At 39.2% G+C, this 20,417-nt stretch overlaps 1 protein-coding gene across 1 annotated transcript; it reads right to left on the bottom strand.

Annotated features, from left to right (window-relative positions):
• Window positions 1-3,274: 3,274 nt before the first annotated feature.
• Window positions 3,275-20,210, bottom strand: LOC134753158 (zinc finger protein ZFP2-like). Its single transcript, XM_063688951.1, has 12 exons — window positions 19,902-20,210; window positions 19,117-19,242; window positions 18,445-18,996; window positions 17,210-17,344; window positions 15,614-15,738; window positions 13,341-13,415; window positions 10,241-10,376; window positions 8,975-9,178; window positions 7,542-7,766; window positions 6,859-6,960; window positions 5,483-5,581; window positions 3,275-3,652 (listed from the first exon to the last, which is right to left on the bottom strand). The coding sequence occupies exons 1-12, from the start codon at window positions 20,052-20,054 to the stop codon at window positions 3,407-3,409; spliced, it is 2,178 nt and encodes a 725-aa protein (XP_063545021.1). The 5' UTR covers window positions 20,055-20,210; the 3' UTR covers window positions 3,275-3,406.
• Window positions 20,211-20,417: the final 207 nt, after the last annotated feature.

Below are 20,417 nucleotides of genomic sequence, written 5' to 3'. Positions count from 1 at the left end.
GTGTATAGTAAATAAAACGCATTAATCATCTCTGGTTTTTATTTTAATATACAAACTTGCTTTGAATTCAGTGGGTACGTGACCTCAACGGTCTTAGGCGATATACCGGGTGGCGTTGAGTGTGGAACAAATTATGACCATCATGTATGATTCGACCGAATTGTCGCTCATGTCATGTATGTTCGGCAATAATGAATAATAGTAGTAGTAGTCAAACTTCTATGAAATTTATGACGAAATAACACTTGCACTGCGTATGCTATCAAAATCATTGCACTTATCTTGGTCTAACTCTAAATTTATCTATAATTTCTACAGATGTGAAAATTGCGAAAAATATCCGAAGTTGGTAAAGTTGAAAATTTCACAAGCAGCAAGGGAAACTTTTATCGAAATGGAAATTTATAAATATATATTAATATCTTTCCATGTGGAAATATCACAATTTTGGAAACTTTCCGTTACACATCAGTCATAATAAGGGGCAGAGGTGTATATCGAGAGGAAGGAAATTGTGTACAGATGTTATTATTTATTTTATTTATTTAATCTTTATTGCACAAAAGAAAATACAATCGTACAAAAGGCGGACTTAATGCTATGAGGCATTCTCTACCAGTCAACCTTCGGGCAAAGCAGATAATTTGTAGGCGGTGCAACATAGTGATTACATATATACAAGTATAGTTAAATAATGGATAGGCATAGACATACATACATATATCTGTATATATAATATTCATATAAATACATACAATATACATACATACAAATACATAAGATATCAGATGAAACTTTCAAAACAGAAACACTAAGAATTCATCGTTCTGCCAGCAAAGTACTCACGTAAGGATTTTTTAAACGCAAATCTATTCGGACACTGTCTAATTTTAACAGGGAGACTATTCCAAAGGCGAGCTGCCTGAATAGAGAAAGAATAGGACATGAAACCTGTTCGGTGAGATGGTATGGACAAAGAAAGGTTGCCAGTAGAGCGAAGTTGACGGACACGAGAAACACCATAGTAGTTGAAGAAAGATTTGAGATATTCGGGAGATTTGGGATCATTAATAACAGAAAAGAGGGTGCAAAGCATGCGAATATTTCGACGAACACGTATAGGAAACCAGCCGAGTTTAGAGCGGAAAGAGGAGACATGGTCGTATTTACGAAGACAGAAAATGAAACGAATGCAGTTATTTAGTAAACGATCTAACTTGTTCAAGAGCTCTTCATTTAAGTCTGGATAACACACATCAGCGTAGTCAATTATGGGTAGGATTAATGTCTGTGCTAATAATATTTTTGTTTTAACGGGTAAAAAGTGTTTAAGTCTGTTAAGGGCATGTAGAGATCCAGTGACTTTTCGGCAAATTTCAGCTACCTGTATCTTCCAACTCAGGGTGCTGTCTAAATAGACGCCTAGGTCTTTTACACTCTGGCTGTAAGGAATCGGAGTGCCATTAAAATATACGGGGGGTGTAGAATCTATTTTCGCGAGCTGGCGTTCGCTACCTATGACAATGGCCTGACACTTAGACGGATTAACAAACAGACCGAACTTCTCAGACCATCGCTGGATATGTAAGAGGTCTAGATTTAATTTGTCAACAGTAGCAGCTAGGTCAGTAGCGCTACAATGGTCATAGAGTTGCAGGTCGTCGGCGTAAAGATGGTACGAGCAGCGAAGGTCAGGAGTAATAAAATTAATAAATATGGAGAACAGTAGTGGTGAAAGGATACCTCCTTGAGGCACGCCAGTGGCTAGGTCACACCATTCCGACAAAGCGCGATCAACTCGTACCGCTTGCTGACGTCCGCAAAGATAAGCCGAGAACCAATTTCGCGCACCAGGCGACACATTGAGGTGCTCAAGAAGGGCAAGGAGAATCTGATGGTCAACAGTGTTGAATGCGTTTGAAAAATCTACAAGGATAAGTACAGTGACCATTTGATTCTCCATGCCACGTCTGATGTCCTCAGTCACCTTAAGCAGCGCAGTACAGGTGCTATGTCCCGGCCGAAAACCTGACTGAAAGGGGCTCAGAAGTTTGTTTGAGAAAATAAACCTAGACAGCTGCTTGTGAGCCACCGCTTCAGCGATCTTCGACAGAAACGGGAGTATGGAAATGGGCCGGAAATGACTTACTAAAGAGGGGTTATTGATTTTTGGTAGAGGTATGACGAACGCCCTGCGCCAGAGAGATGGAAATTCGCCGTTAGAAAGCGAGAAGTTGATGATATCAGTCAGTATAGGAAGCACGCAGTCAAGGACAGATACTATCATATACCGACCGATATCATCACAACCAACTGCCTTGGATTGAATTGACTTAATGATAGCCTTAACCTCTGATTGGGTAGTGAGTGAGAAAGAGACCGCGCCAATCGAAGGTAGGGCCAAAACTTCAAAAAGGGTGTTAATTTTGACATTGTCATCAACGGAGAGGGCAAACGAAAAATGCTTGTTAAGGTCAGAAAGGGAGAAAGAGGTACTATCAAATTGACTTACAGGTTTGCCCAAACCTAGAGACTTCAGAAACTTCCAAACATTAGCCATGGAAGATGAGGTTACATTTTGATGAATAAACCGCCGCTTCGCTGAACGCACCATCTGGTTGCACCTGTTGCGGGCGGTTTTAAAGAGCGTCCAGTTTTCATCAGAGCGGTCACGCTTAAAACGTCTGAAGGCACGGTCTCTTTTACGCATGGCTATGCGCACACCCTCTGTAATCCACGGCGCAGGAGCCCGCCTGACCCGAACCCTGTGTAACGGTGCATGCTTGTCAAAGGTTTTTAATATTGCTTCATTAAAAAGAGACAATTTGGATTCTGTATTAGCAGCTGTCATCACAGGGGACCAGTCAATTGCGGCTGCGTCGCGGAGCAAAGCGTCAGTGTCAACTTTAGCGAAGCTACGCATGTATATTATGGCAGGTTTACACTTGCCCGGCTTGATATTGTAAGAAGCGAAAATTAAGTCGTGGTGGGAGAAACCGGGTGCAAGAAACTGACCATGTTTTATGACATTACTAGGGGAAGAAGTGAAAATAACATCCAGCCAAGTGTCAGAGGAAGCCGTATGGTGAGTAGGATTTAAGGGCAAAAAAGAGAAATTAACAGAATTAATTAAGAAATTTAATTTACGGCTTTTTGGAGTGTCCTTATAGAGATCAGTGTTAAGGTCACCCATAATGATGTGATGTGCGTAGTAGTAGATTAGTAAATAATCTGGTATTCACTCCCGAAGTCACACAGAAAAGGAAGAAACAAAATGCATTATTATATTATTATTAGTTTTTATTATCAAAATAACAATTAGTCTAATGTTCTCTTTTACTCGGTTCGAAGACTTCAGAAGTGGGATACTTCGGTGATATAGATTAGCGACGAGGTAAATAAGATCTTAATATATTTCCTCTGTTTCTATTTCTTCTATAATCTCTTCTATATGTTCATCTTGTGAATTTGTCTGCATCTCTTCTGTAGCCTCTTCTATAGTATATGTTTGTGGTTTATTATTCCTCGGAGCGCGTTTAGGCCACGGCTCGCCGTTGTGGACGGTGCGGACGTGCATCTTCATGGTGGACGGTGTAGTGAACACGCGACCGCAGATGTCACAATCGGAATTTTTGCGGATGCCCATGTGCACCTGGACAAGCGAGAAATAATGTCAAATTAAAGGCCTATCACGAGCGACCTTAGAGCATACAATTACTCGTAAAGGCATTTTCATGTGTTATAATAATATGTTTATGTGCGTCAAAATGAGGATATGTCAATTTTTAGAGTTCCGTACCCAAAGGGTAAAAACGGGATCCTATTACTAAGACTCCGCCGTCCGTCAGTTGAAATTTTCACAGGTGATGTATTTCTGTTGCCGCTACAACAACAAATACTAAAAAGTACGGAACCCTCGGTGGGCGAGTCTGACTCGCAATTGTCCGGTTTTTATTTAAATGTGGCCGTGTCTCGACACAGATCCTTTTTCATGTGTGAGTAATCTTTCACATGTGTTATTTCTTTACTTCCCGCCTAATTCGGCAGACCATTTTTGTACGTTGATACGACATATAAGGCTACTCCAATAATGAGTCCAGTTATTGTATGCTCTAAGGCCGCGGCAGTATCTCGTAACGTAACAAAATTCACCAAAAAGTGAGGTCATTTTTTTTCTCGGGAAGGACGCAAAAGGCTTGTGATTCTAAATAGAAATACTATAACCCTAAACAAACATTAAAACCCTTGAAGTGGCAGGAACCGCCTCGCAGACAATTTAAGTCATTTAAATTTGGAATTTGTTTAATTAAAATAAAATCGAAATTTCTTCAACTCTAAAAGACGTATGCCACTTGAAAGGCTATTAATTCCCAGTTATAACACACAAGACGGGTACAACTTAAAATATAAATGTCCAAGTACAGACGCCGTCAGATATATCGGAGCGGCCAAGGTGGTCAAAAATATCTGAACATGCACCTTAAACTTTGTAACAGAGGCTTTCTCTAAAAATTCTTTCAAAGAGTAAAACGCATATCTGGCGACTGAACTATTCTTGGTATTAAATTATACACTGAAATAAATATCAAACTGAAGAAAAAGTGACCAAGTCCACCGGTGGCCGAGGCGGGAATCGAACCCGCGACTTCAGCTTACGCAGCTAACGTCCTGACAACTAGATCACCCGGCCACAAAACAAATCAATAAATATTTCATAAAATAATTTGTGACATTTTCAACCAAAAGGTACCACATTGTCGCTTGTCAATAAGGTTAATTTCAAATTGAAGGTATATGGAAATAGCGCCTTATTGACAAACGACAATAAGTACCCTTTTGATTGTGAATGGCACATTTGATTTGTTCCCTAGTTATTATAGGTATTCTTTATAAACTTACTAACTATAGTTATAACTTTTTAAAGTTATAACTTTCTTGTTTCGTATATGACATCTATTTCAGTTTATGTATGTATGTATGTATAAACTCTTCATTGTACAAAACACAGAACACTAATATGGCACAGAAATAGGCAGGACAAAGGCGAACTTATCCCTTTAAGGAATTTATTCCAGTTAGTTTAAGCAAAGATAGATATAACTCCGTAATAGATGGATACAGTCTAAGGAAAAAACGTGCCTCGAAAATCAAGAAAATTTGATTCTCGTTCAGAGGGCGCTACTAGCTTTGGCCTACAGTCGTATAGATGGCGTTGACGGTTTCGTTTGTTATTTAACAATTTTAACGCATATCAGTGAAAGAACATGGGTCAAAATCATAAAAATAATTAATGCAAATAAAAAAAATCATTTATCCATATTTAAATACATTTTATCGTATTTTTATAAATCTTCATTTTTAGTTTTAAAGTGTGTCGACAGATGGCAGTGAATTTACTGGGGTTACAAAATTTACTATGACAGTACCGCTCTAGTATAAGTTACTCTATGGTTTAAGGTATAAATAAACTAATGGTACTTACGATGCGCACATGTCGCAATAGGTTGCCTTTCAAGGTGAAGGGGACGTTGCACAGATCGCACTTATAGGGCTTCTCCCCGCTGTGCACTGTCATGTGGCTCTGCACACAAACAAAAACAGTAAGTCCTATCCCATCCTAGACGATTTCGAACATCTCATGCCAAAATTTGAGTACTTCATAGACCTAGCATTACATAGATGAGCTACATCACACTTCTTCTGTACGCAATTTGACATGTAATTATTAAGTATTTGCGAAATGTTGTAATTTGTAATTAAGTATAATTTTGAGTAGTTTTAGGATACTTTTTTATAGTTTTAGGATAGTTTTTGCTCCTTATATTTCTTTCTTGCTGTGCATGCTTACTTTGGATGGCATTCTTATGCAATACCTTTAAACTTTCACGATTTTTACTCATTATTATTTATCTCCACGGGACTTAATCGCGTAACATAGTTTTAAAATTACCTCCGACGTTTCGAGGACGGCGTTGTCCCCGTGGTCTCGGAGAAGACTGGCTAAAGTTGACATCAACATCTTCTAGGCGCGCGAGTTTTTCGAACTACCCGCACTTGGTCTTGTTTATTAACTTGAACGTTTTGCGCACTAGGGATGCTACCGGGTCGACACACAACACTCACAACCCGACCGGGTTGTGTGTCGACCCGGTAGCATCCCTAGTGCGCAAAACGTTCAAGTTAATAAACAAGACCAAGTGCGGGTAGTTCGAAAAATTCGCGCGCCTAGAAGATGTTGATGTCAACTTTAGCCAGTCTTCTCCGAGACCACGGGGACAACGCCGTCACTCATGTACTCTTTGTAACTATGTTGAATGTTGTCTGTTTAGTGTGCCTTTTAAATAAAATAAAATAAAATATACGCGTGCGCCCGTAAGGGACAGAACATGCGCAATGCGACAATATGATTGGTCGAGTAGATTTGTAACCCACCATAAGCCATACCAAATTTACGGTGGGGAATAAAAAAGATGTGAGACTGTGACAAGGACAATCAATAACAGCGCTTTCTCTGCTACTCCTACTGAAAGATACATAAGACTATCCCGTTCGGTCATTTCCCCCCGCCCCTCATGTCCGATCCAGTTATACTAGATTCATGGAGTACTTACAGCTTTTAAAATGATCTCCATTGAAATTTTTAAAAAATTAAAGGAAAAATTGAAAAATTAACCCCTTCGGGCAAATCACGAACTTGCGACCTTTTCAAAACACCTGTCCAATCGCTCTTAATCAACTGTGCTACCAGAAGCGTGTGAATCTATCCATACCTTCCTTTCTAATTCGGAGAGGACATTTTGCTGACCAATTGACGATTTAGTACGAAATCTTGAAGTTGATAAAAAAAATATACTTTACCACTAATTTAGCTTTCAAGTCGAAGCGCTTCGGGCAATGGTCGCAGGCGAACGGCCGCTCTCCCGTGTGCCTCCTTAGGTGATAGCGGAGAAGGGAGGATGTCTACACAAACAAACAGATTATTCATTTGAAATACCATTTTTAAAAAACCGGCCAAGTGCGAGTCGCACTCGCGCACGAAGGGTTCCGTACTATTATGCAATAAACGGCAAAAAAAAACATGTTTGTTGTCTGAGAGCCCCACTTAAATATTTATTTTATTCTGTTTTTAGTATTTGTTGTTATAGCGGCAACAGAAATACATCATCTGTGAAAATTTCAACTGTCTAGTTATCACGGTTCATGAGATACAGCCTGGTGACAGACGTACAGACAGCGGAGTCTTAGTAATAGGGTCCCATTTTTACCCTTTGGGTACGGAACCCTAAAAATACCGGTCTTTCATAAGTATGCTATATTTTATATGTATTTTTTAACGCAATCAGATACCAGGAAGGGGCCGAAACATACTTATACATTTTAGAAGCAACGTACATATCTCCTTACATTATTTTAATAATAAACATACAATAATGTTCAATAAATAATAAAAGGATTAGAACACACGCAACAGCTTTCGCAGGCGTATGGTCAAACACGTACACCTGAGAAAGCTGACTTCGAAAACTAAGACGTCTACTCACCGCGAACATCTTCCCGCAGTGCTCGCAGCACTTATTATATTCTTTCTGTATTGGCTTCGGTGGGTACCGGTACCGGTAGCGGTTCCGGAAGGGTGGCTCCTGGCCGAGGGCCCGCGCGCGGAGGTTCGCGGCCTTTTTCTTGGCTATTTCTGAGTCGCCTTTACCGAGATGCTTGCGAGTTATGTGCACGTCGTAGGACTCCGCGTTCAGGAACGTCGAGTTGCACTAAAAAGAGGGTAATTAAAATCTTACTGTTATCTATCGATAATTTTGACATGTTTCGTTGTGATTTCATAGCATGATCCCACTTGTTGTGTGTAATTAAATTAAAGCCTGACCAGTAATATATGATCACGCGCCATGTCACAGAATAAATAATAGTACTACCGTACAGAAAGGGCACTTCCTACAAAACCGAAGTTTGACAGCGATTCAGGGACGAATCACGCTGTCCCTTTCTAAAGTAAGGCACTATGCCTTTCGGCTATTTAGGGTTGTCAAAATTCAAGTAATTATCTGTCGTCAAAGGGACGTCAAGTTGTGCCAAGCCTAATAATTGCTCGGAGCAATGCTGCGCCGAACGGAGCCGAATTTGTCCGAAAGGAGGAGTGTCCCCCCGCTGGCCATGTTGCGGTATTTGACTGGAACTATTTTTTTCATACTATACTGAACTGTCACCCTATACATGAGATTCACAGCGCCCTCTTCACAATTATCATATATTACTGGTCAGGCTTTAGTATTATCTGATGTTCATATGCAAGTATTATGTGACTTGATTAAAATAGTATAAATATATTCTGTTGTTTCATTATGTCCAGGTTTACTTATTATTTATTTGATTAATCTTAAACCTTACAGTACAAAAGGCGGAGCGGACTTAAAGCCATAAGGCAGTGCCAGTCAACTTTAAGGGAAAGCAGAGAAATTGTGAGACAAGTTTAACATACACTACCGCTCAAAAGTATTTAGGCACCCGCAATTTTCACCATACAAAAATTATTTTCAAAATCATACTGTTTGATCGCAGGCAAATGACTCTCTTAAATGTTGAATTGAATTTTTATTTAGGTAAATATATTGAGCCTCAAATTGTTGCCAAATACATCCTTTAAAATTTCGAGTTTACTTTATGTAACGATTTAAAAAACCCTTATGTACTACTAAATAAAACGATTTCGTACCGGAAAACGATAAATGGATTTTTTTACGCTTGCCATTTGGTAAATAGGCAATGTACACGAATATTCTGTACATCATTTTGAAGCTCGATATGCCTGTTAAATTAAAAAAGTAAACTCGACAAAAAACTGTTACCCGACTGCGACTTAGCGGTACAATTCTGAAAGTCGATTTTGTGGAAAAAATGACGAGTGCTTAGATAGTTATGAGCGGTAGTATAGTTTACATACAAGCTTATATTAAATACTAACCACTCCGCAGCTCGGGTGCTCTGCGTCCGCATGTTTCTTCAAAGCGTCCTCACTACCGAAGTTTTCCCCGCACTGCACGCACGGACTCATCTCAGCATGGTCTCCTCCATCTTTATGATACCCGGCTTCCTGATGCTTCTTCAAAGCGTCTTCGCTAATGAATGTCACTGAGCAGGTCTTGCATACGCGATACTTTTTTCGGAGCTGGGAACAAAATTATACCCTGACTAATTGGACTTAGTAACAGCAGCTAAAGTATAGCGCCTGGAAAAATTCTCATAGCAATCATTCAATTTGAGCATATTATGCACACAAATTAGCAGGCACTTCATTAATTATCTCAATTCCACCCCGCTTTTTACTTTCTTAAGGGATGATTTTTGGGATAAAAACTATCCTATGTCCTTCTCAGAGACTCAACCTATCTCTATGCCATATTTCATCTAAATCGATTCAGCGGTTTAAGCGTGAAGAGGGAATACACAGACAGAAAGACAGACAGACAGACTTTTGCATTTATAATATTAGTATGGATTATATTTGGCCTTCCTGATGTTGCGGATTTTAAATGGTGCTAATTTATTTTATTGACAACATAGACAAAAGTACAGTATATACAAGTAGTTATAGACATGAAACCGAGCGACCAGGGTTAAGAGAACGGCATATTCGTGTATGGCAGCATAATCCTTTTTCTCTTTCACTCTTATAAATTTCGGTATTTCGCCATCACCTCCTACCTATGATGCCACCCGGAAAAAACATGGCACAATTTTCTCTTTCCTCTTATAGGAATCGCAATAATAGACCGCGGGCCAGGAACAGATTTCAATGACCAATCGCCTCCCGGGCGAAAACTCGTATAGTGTTTAACGGCTATGTATGATGAACCCTCGTGAACGTCAGCTGCGGCTCCGTTGGTGGGTTGAGGAATGGCAGCAAATAAAGTCTATAAAAAAAGTTTAAACATCGCCTCCCGCTTGATACTTTGTCAGATGATAGTTTAGATGCTATTGTTAATAAAACAAATCGTCAGCCGGTTGTGTCGCTGTGAAAAGACCGTTACGCGTTTCAGTGGCTGCCATTCCTCAACCCACCAACGGAGCGGCAGCTGACGTTCACGAGGGTTCATCATACATAGCCGTTAACCGCTATACGAGTTTTCACCCGGGAGACGATGACTGACAAAATTTGCGCCTGGCTCGCAATCTATAAGACTATCTTTCTCTTAAAATTTCACCACTGATAACGGGGTATGGTACTCACCCTCAGCACGCCGTGCTCGTACGCCTTGTGCATGCCGAGGCCCATCTGGTTGACAAAGGTCTCCCCACACATGTCGCACGCCACGTTCAGCGTCTTGTGTCGCTGGCGAACGTGGCCCAGGTATGTCGACTGCTTCCTAGCAAACAATGACCATCTTGGTACAATGTACAAATTGTACGCCTTACGGCACAAGTGGCACAACATAGTGATACAATGATAATGTATGTGAGACCTGTACCTATGTTTAGGAATGTACCTAGGAATTTCCTCACGCGTACGCTTCGGCTGTGGAATCAGCTCCCTGCCGAGGTTTTCCCGAGGGGCTACAGTATGGGCAAAGATAGATATAACTCCGTAATAGATGGATACAGTCTAAGGAAAAAACGTGCCTCGAAAATCACGAAAATTTGATTCTCGATCAGATGGCGCCACTAGTTTTGGCCTACACTCGTATAGAGGGCGTTGACTGTTTCGTTTGTTATTTATAATTTTAACGCATACCAGTGAAAGAACATGGGTCAAAATCATATAAAAATAATTAATGCAGATAAAAAAATAATTAATCCATATTTAAATACATTTTAACGTATTTTTTTTTAATCTTCATTTTTAGTTTTAAAGTATGTCGATAGATGGCAGTGAATTTACAGTGGTTACAAAATTTACTATGACAGTACCGCTCTATCTTATTATATCCTCATTGGTATGGGGTTCTTCAAAAAAGGAGTGTACAGGTTTTTAAAGGGTCGGCAACGCGCGTGTAATATCTCCGGTGTTGCAGGCGTCCATAGGCTACGGTAACTGCTTACCATCAGGCGGGCCGTATGCTTTATTTATCTTATATACACTGCACTTTAAGGTTCACTTCCTATACTTCACTCCACTGTATCACTGTCACTTATTTTTGGTTACTAATTTGACATTGAAAACTATTTGACTCCATTGTTCCAGGAAAACATACCGTTAGCTAATTTGCATTTTAAAAAGAGACATCTAGCGATCAATTCAGTAACAGATTTATAGTATGTACAATTATACGGCAATTTTAAATCTCAACAATTTTCAATTCAATTCAATTCAATTTTATTCAATAAAGATAACATGATCTTAATTTTTGTTAGTATATTCTTAAAAATAATGTTAGTACTTAAAAATTAAATTTGATTTTACATTTAAAATTATTTCATTAATTACAGGACAACACACATGATCAGCAATCATCTTTAGGATGCTGTTTGGGCTGTCCCTCGTTCTGCTCAGCAGAGACGCTGCATTTTTACGCAAGATTGCTGCAAACCCATCGGTGCGTGACTCCGCGAACATGGTGCTTACGCTGCAGAATTTGGGCAGGCCAATCAGCATCCTAAAAGCATTGTTGTACTGCACCCTAATAGCATTGTCTGACTTTTGGGTATATCGGACCCACAGGCTGCCAGTGTAAAAAGAAGAGCAGTATGTCTTGAAAAGCGTAATTTTCACTGCTTGCATTAACGTTTCGGCCAACACTGTGAAGTATCAGTCCTGACACCTACTACTGCGTAGTGACCCATTTAAAATAAATATAATATGCTCGAATCTCACGTGAGTTTTATCCTTAGTATATGTACACGGTGTTTTTTAGGGTTCCGTACCCAAACGGTAAAAACGGGACCCTATTACCGTAGAGTAACTTATACTAGAGCGGTACTGTCATAGTAAATTTTGTAACCCCAGTAAATTCACTGCCATCTGTCGACACACTTTAAAACTAAAAATGAAGATTTATAAAAATACGATAGAATGTATTTAAATATAGATAAATGTTTTATTTTTATTTGCATTAATTTTTTTTATGATTTTGACCCATGTTCTTTCACTGATATGCGTTAAAATTGTTAAATAACAAACGAAACCGTCAACGCCATCTATACGACTGTAGGCCAAAACTAGTAGCGCCCTCTGAACGAGAATCAAATTTTCTTGATTTTCGAGGCACGTTTTTTCCTTAGACTGTATCCATCTATTACGGAGTTATATCTATCTTTGCTATTACTAAGACTCCGCTGTCCGTCTGTCTGTCACCAGGCTGTATCTCATGAACCGTGATAGATAGACAGTTGAAATTTTCATACATGATGTATTTCTGTTGCCGCTATAACAACAAATACTAAAAAGTACGCACCCTCGGTGCGCGAGTCCGGCTCGCACTTGGCCGGTTTTTTTAAACTCCGTTATTAACTTCGGGATATGGCTACAAGTGCATTTAAGGAATTGTTAATTTTTTTTTGTTAATTTTTTTTTTTACTTTTTTCGTAAAAACTTGTAACACGGACATTATTATTGAAATCCACCAAACAATTAAAAACTATTATATATCAATGACATTTCGAATATCGATCGTCGGAGATAGTACTTGTGTTTAGTAACAACAAAGATAGATATAACTCCGTAATAGATGGATACAGTCTAAGGAAAAAACGTGCCTCGAAAATCAAGAAGTTTTGGCCTTCACTCGTATAGAGGGCGTTGACTGTTTCGTTTGTTATTTATAATTTTAACGCATACCAGTGAAAGAACATGGGTCAAAATCATATAAAAATAATTAATGCAAATAAAAAAATCATTTATCCATATTTAAATACATTTTATCGTATTTTTATAAATATTTATTTTTAGTTTTAAAGTGTGTCGACAGATGGCAGTGAATTTACTGGGGTTACAAAATTTACTATGACAGTACCGCTCTAGTATAAGTTACTCTATGGTAACAAATATAATTATAAAGTCGCATACTAAACACTAATCAATATTTAAACAAACAGATAAAAATAAATAATCGATTATCTCCAAAATTGAGTTAATTGGAAAACCGGTTTCTTTGAGAAAGTTACTTAATTTAAGCTCAGGAATGCACCCTTGAAATTAACAGACTTTAGAAAAAAACAACGTGTAATATGTATAATGACGTCAAAAAAAGTCGACATAATTATAACACCAGCGGGGTTAAGATGGACGGCTGTTTATCATTTGTCACCATGCCTGTCACGCTCTAATAAGTACGTAAGTGTGAAAGTGACGCATGATATGACAAGTGACAAAAACGCGACCATGACAAAGATACCTGAACTCTTTCCCGCAGTACTTGCACCGGTATATCTTGCCGGCGTGAAATGCGTGGTGGAGCCGCGCCTGAGCCCTGCAACGCATTATCATTACTAATAAAATAAAATAGTTATTTGTGCAACAAGAGAGGAAAGTTGGTTTTTCTTGCGAGTGTTTATTTTGAGTCCCGAGAAAGCGAAAGATTCTATAATTGAATCACGAGCGAAGCGAGTGATTCTAAGGTAGAATCTTGAGCGTAGCGAGGGACTCAAAAACACGAGATGTAAAATAACTTTGCTCTCGTGTTGCACACATAATTTTTCACCTCAGTAGTGAGAACATATTAAAGGTTAAAATGTATATCGAATTACACAGAATAAACAGAAAAAGTATTATAATATGTACGATACGATAAGATACGATACGATACGAGACCGGACCGGACCGGACCGTACCGTACCGTACCGTACCGTACCATACCATAAAAAAATATGTAATAAAAGTATGAAGTTCATGGCCTTTACTAAATTAAAAAGCTACATTGTTTCACTCCCTGGAGTGAGGAAAGTCGCACTTTCCTCACTCCAGGGAGTGACGAAAGTAGGCTTGTTCGAGCTGCTGAGGTGAAAATAAAATAACAAAATTATAGTTTTGAAATAAAACTATGAAAACGGATTATATCGCGTATATTGAATTTATAATACATCCCGACGTTACGTGACGTGGGATGTATTATAAATTCAATATACGCGATATAATCCGTTTTCATAGTTTTATTTCATGAGTAACTATCGCGGTAACCGAAGACAATATTAAAATTATAGTTTGTCAAAGGACTGTCTCATTTAAAACGTAGACAGATAGAATCATACTATATTTATCTTACACTAGTACTAGCACCCAAAAGAAAAGGATGAGTATAGGTTTTTTATTCTTATTTACTGCCAATTTGGTTTGACCAACTATATACTATATTTCATGTGATTTACACACATAGATATACAAAATAGAGTCACATATTACCTAAATATTATCATATCTTATCACTTTTAAATAAATAAATAAATATTATAGCACATTCTTACACAGATTGACTAAGTCCCACGGTAAGCCCAAGGAGGCTTGTGTTATGGGTACCCAGACAACGATATATAAAATATATAAATACTTAAATACATAGAAAACACCCATGACTCAGGAACAAATATCTGTGCTCATCACACAAATAAATGCCCATACCGGGATTCGAACCCAGGACCATCGGCTTCACAGGCAGGGTCACTACCCACTAGGCCAAACCGGTCGTCAACTTTTGAGGTTAGAAAAATTCTAATCTTAAAAAAACGGAACATAATCCCAGTAATCAGTGCGTTTATTGTTTTCATAGGTAATATGTTCTTTGTACCACCCTACTGTATAGCCTGCTGTTATTATAAAATAAAAAGTCATTTATTGTCGCAGAAAAAAAACAGTAGTAGGTACAATGAGCTTAAATTACAGCAGTATACAAGTACATATTAGAAACTAACTATATATATGACATATAGAATTATAAACATATAAATGCTTTTTTTTTTTTTTAATCTGGTTTTTATGGAGGCTTTGGACACTCTAGGTGAACATGTCAGCCTCATGGGTGCTATCATAGTTCCCTACTCAAGGGAGAGGTCAATAAAGTGGTAAACACTGATTGCTTTGTCCGATATAGGCTCTGCCAACCAACAATTGATCTGTCCATTGTGCATGGAGCCCAGGCTACCAAAAATTCTTTTTCTCAAGTCCGAATTCCGGACGCATTCCAACAACACGTGAGACAAGTCATCAGTCTTCTGACAGTTTACACACAGTGGTGACGATTTAACACCCATCATGCACAGAAACTTGTTTGTAGGGATGTGTCCGGACCGGACTCGGAAAGCTGAGACTAACACTTTTCTAGCGCGGTTGGCAGAATCAAACCAGGGTATCCACAAGGGTCTATCTTGGATTGTTCTGTACCAGATTCCAACACCCCTTGATAAAGCTTGTTCTCCAAAATGGTATTCCCATTTCTGTAAACATCTTCTTTTAATTCTGGGAATTACTTCACTTGAATATGGTATAGAATCGAGTACAGAGCCATCCATTACAGCGGTTTTTTATAAACATATAAATGCTGCATGGGACAATAGGGTCGGGACTCAGCTTGTGCCGCGAGTCTGGCGACTGCACAGCGCTGTTCTTCAACCCGCACCTATCCCTTTGCTTTTTAAGAAAAACTGCTGCTGAACAAACTAATTGCTGTATACATACCTCGTTCGAGACACGAACCCGCACTCCCTGCATATATACTTGATCCGATGTGTGTCGAAGTGCATCCACAGTTTGCCTCTCCAGTTGAAACGGATTGTGCACACCGGGCATTCATGTGGTCCTTTCTGAAATATTGATTCTTTTTACAAGTTTTTATTTAACTTGCCCTGTTAGGCCCACTTGCACCATTCCACTAACCCGGACTTAACCGGTTAAACCTGGAGTTACTATGGCTGCCAGTACAATTTGACACTGAGTTAACGGTTTAACTGCTTAACCTTGGGTTAGGTGCAAGTGAGCCTTAGTGCGTAATTTTGTTATTAAGCGTGTGTGTGGTGAGGGTCAAATCTCAGAAGCTAAATTTGACCCAATGGGGTTGGCAACTGTCAAAAGTTTGCAGAGATGGCGCCATCATAGCTTGCCCCTTTTTCTATGAGATTTGGCTTAAAGGGCTGGCATTCAGGGCATTAAAAAATAAAAATTTGACACAATTCTAGAGACTGACAGGGCAAGCTATGCTGGCGCCATCTGCTAATTATTTCGACCGGCCAACCCCATTCCCCATTTCCTATTGAGCTGAAAATTTGCATACATATGTAAGTCGGGTGAGAAAAGCAATATTATGGTACAATTGAGCTGATCTGATGATGGAGACAGGAGGTGGCCATAGGAACTCTGTGATGAAACAACGCAACCTGATTGTGTTTGGGGTTTTTAAAACTATCTTGATGAGTATTAGTTGCCTGTGGAAAAAAAAGTATAGCGATAAAAGCTTGTAGCAAAAATGAAATATTTGCCAAAAACTTATTATAATTCCAATCTGCAGTCCCAATATGCAACTCAGATTGTAGTATTTTTATATTATTTCCTCTCAGAATCACGAGAATGGCCTGCAATTTTTGAGATTAGTTTCCAAAGCGGATCCCAGGACTCCCATGATTGAGCACAGATATTTGTTATTCGTATTTTTTTTATTTTATTTGGAGATCCAACAGCTGTGACATTAACATAAAAATTATAGTTGATACAGGAAGCCAATTATAGGAACTCACAGTTAGTGACATGATACAAACTAATAGGTACTATACTAAGGTTGCGCACTGTCGCAGCCACATATGTAAACAGAGCGTATACAAATGATAACTAATAAGGGAGTAACTAAAATACAAATTAACTTAGCAATGAAGACAAAAGGCAAGAAAAAAAAAAAAGAGTATATTATATATATTGTTGACGACCGGTCTGGCCTAGTGGGCAGTGACCCTGCCTGTGAAGCCGATGGTCCTGGGTTCGAATCCCGGTAAGGGCATTTATTTGTGTGATAAACACAGATATTTGTTCCTGAGTCATGGATGTTTTCTATGTATTTAAGTATTTGTATAGGTATTATATATATCGTTGTCTGAGTACCCACAACACAAGCCTTCTTGAGCTTACCGTGGGACTTAGCCAATTTGTGTAAGAATGTCCCTATAATATTTATTTATTATTGTTGTCAACACAAGCCTTCTTGAGATTACCGTGGGGCTTAGTCAATTTGTGTAAGAATGTCCCTATAAAAAAGCCGAGACATTTCGAGGATGACGATGATCTTACCCTGTCATGTTTGAGCTTGTGGTGCCTGTAGGCATCGTCGGATTTGAAGTGTCTCCCGCACGGCTCGCACGGGTGCGGGGAACTTTTGAACTCCTCGGTGGCTCGCCGCGCCTCTATCTCAGCTATCTGCTCCTCCTATAAAGATAAGATAAAGATAAAATTTATTTCATAATCACATTAAAAAAAAACATAATAGTACTTAAATTAATTAGTATTATATACTTATTCTAGATTTTTGTAATGTATACTAAGTCTTTTTCAAGGTGTTACTGTTGACTTAATGTTTAAATTAATATAATAATGCATGCTGTGATTGCCTGTAAGTGGGGGATCAATAAAAAATGTGCCCATTTTGTAAGTTAATACTAGTATGTAAATTGTATCTTCTGTTGGTGATCCTAATAAACAAATAAACAAATAAAATATAAGATCTTTTAAGAAAAAATTGTAACTGGCTCTAAACATATTTTAAAATAAGTAACTTAATAATTTTATCTTAGGTATTTCGTTTTGGTAGATTATTGAAGTGTATGTTAGGTTGAATTTAAACTGTTGCGAGACATACTAACATTAAATAATCATACGGTTTAAACTCACTTGTTTTAGTCACTCGCGCGACATGTTATACGTGAAGCGATCGAGATTTCAATTTCAATCGGGTTAGCGGCTGGGCTGTGCCGCCAGCATGGAAGCCTGTGATTCCTCAACAGAATGCCGGTGAGTGTTGTGACAGTGTGATAGGTGACCCAAACCCAAACACACCACTATGCCCGCCTACAACAATAGCGCAAGACCTCCCCCAACCGGCTTTCTCGGCGCGCGACAGTACGCGATACACAGCCGTCGTGAACGCTGCTTGCACTATTAGTGCTTGAGAAAGGAGACCTAGGCTCTCCGAAACATGTCGCGCGAGTGACTAAAACAAGTGAGTCAGGAACAAATATCAGTGCTCATCACACAAATAAATGCCCTTACTGGGATTCGAATCCGGGACCATTGGCTTCACAGGCAGGGTCACTACCAACTACGCCAGACCGGTCAACAAAAAAGTTCTTTTTTTGGCTGATGAGATGTCAATACTTAAGTGTGTGCCTAAGTCCTTGTATGCCGAAACGCGGATCCACGTACGAGGAAACTGTTCGAAAAAAATAATCCCGGCACACGGGAGGTTAAGGAGGCAACTCTATAGTGCACTTGCTTTCGCTATACATAGATATTAATATGTAGATTCTTACATGTGTTAATATTTCAATGTTCACATTACAGGCTATCTTAAATTCTTCCAAATTCACTGTCGGCAAAAAACCATTATCTGCAGACCTAAACATCTTCTTTCTTCTATATGCATTATCAAATCCATCTTCTGTATAATTACTATTTCTCTGTCTTTTGATGTTCCTTGTCTCACTTTTATCCATGGTAACTTCCACATTATTTTCATTAACATCACTGATGGATTCACTTTTTGTCGCTGTATTTTCATAAATATCATCTTCAAACGTGTCAACATATTCAACATCAAACATATCATCAGTCTCATTTATCCTAGTATCTGTATCATCTTTTACAATATTAATTGTAATCTCATTTTCATTGAAACTATGTATTTCCATAAACAATGCTTTCTTTACTTCATCAGTTGCTACAGGTTGCTCAGTTGTTACAGGTTGTCCTATAACATGTGGCACGGATAGTCCGTCTATACTGTCCACTTCGATGTTAGTTCGAGTCAGGTCAACCAGTCGGTTGGCGAAGCGGTCCATGGCACGAACGGAATCTATAGTCAACTAGAAAAAAAAACAGTACATTACAAAAGTGTGGGATATAAGAAAAGGGATTAGGGATAAAATCTAGGCAATTAGATAAAAAATTGCCTAAAAACACTTGAGCCTAAAAAGTACACTTACTTCTCCCTTCAAAGGCAGTAGTAACTCGTTGGCCCGGAGGCACTTGGCTCTGAACGCTGCGCAGCGCTGCATGAAGGCAGCGCACCAAACACACAAGTGCTGCGGAAGCTTGTCCTTATCGCTTACCTTAAAATACACACACATTTTCACAGATGATTCATTTCTGTTGCCGCTATAACAACAAATACTAAAAACAGAATGAAAGAAATATTTAAGTGCGGCTCCCATACAATAAACGTGATTTAATGCCGTTTTTTGCGTAATGGTACGGAACCCTTCGTTTTTTATTTAATACCACGACGGTGGCAAACAAGCATACGGCCCGCCTGATGGTAAGCAGTCACCGTAGCCTATGGACGCCTGCAACACCAGAGATAATACATGCGCGTTGCCGACCCTTTAAAAACGTGTACCCTCCTTCTTTGAAGAACCTCATACTGTAGCCCCTCGGGAAAACCTCGGCAGGGAGCTCATTCCACCGCCGAAGCGTCCGCGGGAGGAAATTACTCTTAAACCGCACAGTGCGCGACCATTTAGGTGCTAGTGTGTGAGGATTCGTGCGCGAGTTCGACTCGCACTAACCAGACTCCCAATGAGGGCTATCGTTTTCTTGCTCACCAGTTGGCGCCTCTGTTGATGGTGGTCCAAAAGACTATAGAAAAGCTGTCAGTCATTGAAGTGACAAGTGACATTTGACATTTCGAACTATGGAAAAGACCACCATCTACACTAGCGCCCCTAGCGGCGAATTCATACGCGTTAGCCCTCATAGTCCCAATACTCACAACGATCCCTGTAACACGGAAAAACTCTCCAACAAGTTTATGCTGAAGCATGTTGATTAGCCTTTCTTCGGTCGCGAGGCACGCTCGACAACAAAACACATTGGTTATTTGCTTTGTCGGACGTTTGCCGCCAGTTTTCTTTGCAGAACTCATTTTTTGCTGATTAAATACATGAAGTACGAGCAACGTTAGCTATAAAAGCAACATTTACTTTTATATCTCATTAACAACCCCCTAAAACGATACAAATCAGACAGCGAATCCAAACAAATAACAATATTCCTCAGCAATATTCAATTCACGATTTCACGAAAATCACAAAATGACGCAAAACAAACGTTGCAAACGTCATTCCAATGCCAATGACAGTTCATTTTTTTTTTTCAAATCAAGGTGCGTTCTGGGAGCTTTTTATAACAAATGCGTGCGTTCGGTGTTAAAGTCATAGCACACTACCGCACCGTACCGCGACCTAGGTGCGATGCGGCGCCTTGGAGGATGTAACCAAGCCTTGTC

The sequence above is a fragment of the Cydia strobilella genome, chromosome 26 (assembly GCF_947568885.1).
Source record: "Cydia strobilella chromosome 26, ilCydStro3.1, whole genome shotgun sequence".
In the NCBI taxonomy this organism is placed as follows: domain Eukaryota; kingdom Metazoa; phylum Arthropoda; class Insecta; order Lepidoptera; family Tortricidae; genus Cydia; species Cydia strobilella.
Note: the sequence above shows the minus strand (reverse complement) of the source record. Positions and strands in the feature narration are given on the sequence as shown.

Excerpts from the sequence above, each read along its gene's own strand:
- LOC134753158 (XM_063688951.1), bottom strand. The coding sequence starts at position 20,054 with ATGAGTTCTGCAAAGAAAACTGGCGGCAAACGTCCGACAAAGCAAATA. Across the intron at positions 17,345-18,444 it reads ACATTGAAATATTAACACAT|GAGGAGCAGATAGCTGAGAT; the intron begins GTAAGAATCTAC and ends TTATCTTTATAG. Across the intron at positions 5,582-6,858 it reads ACTTGAAAGCTAAATTAGTG|AGCCACATGACAGTGCACAG; the intron begins GTAAAGTATATT and ends GTTTGTGTGCAG.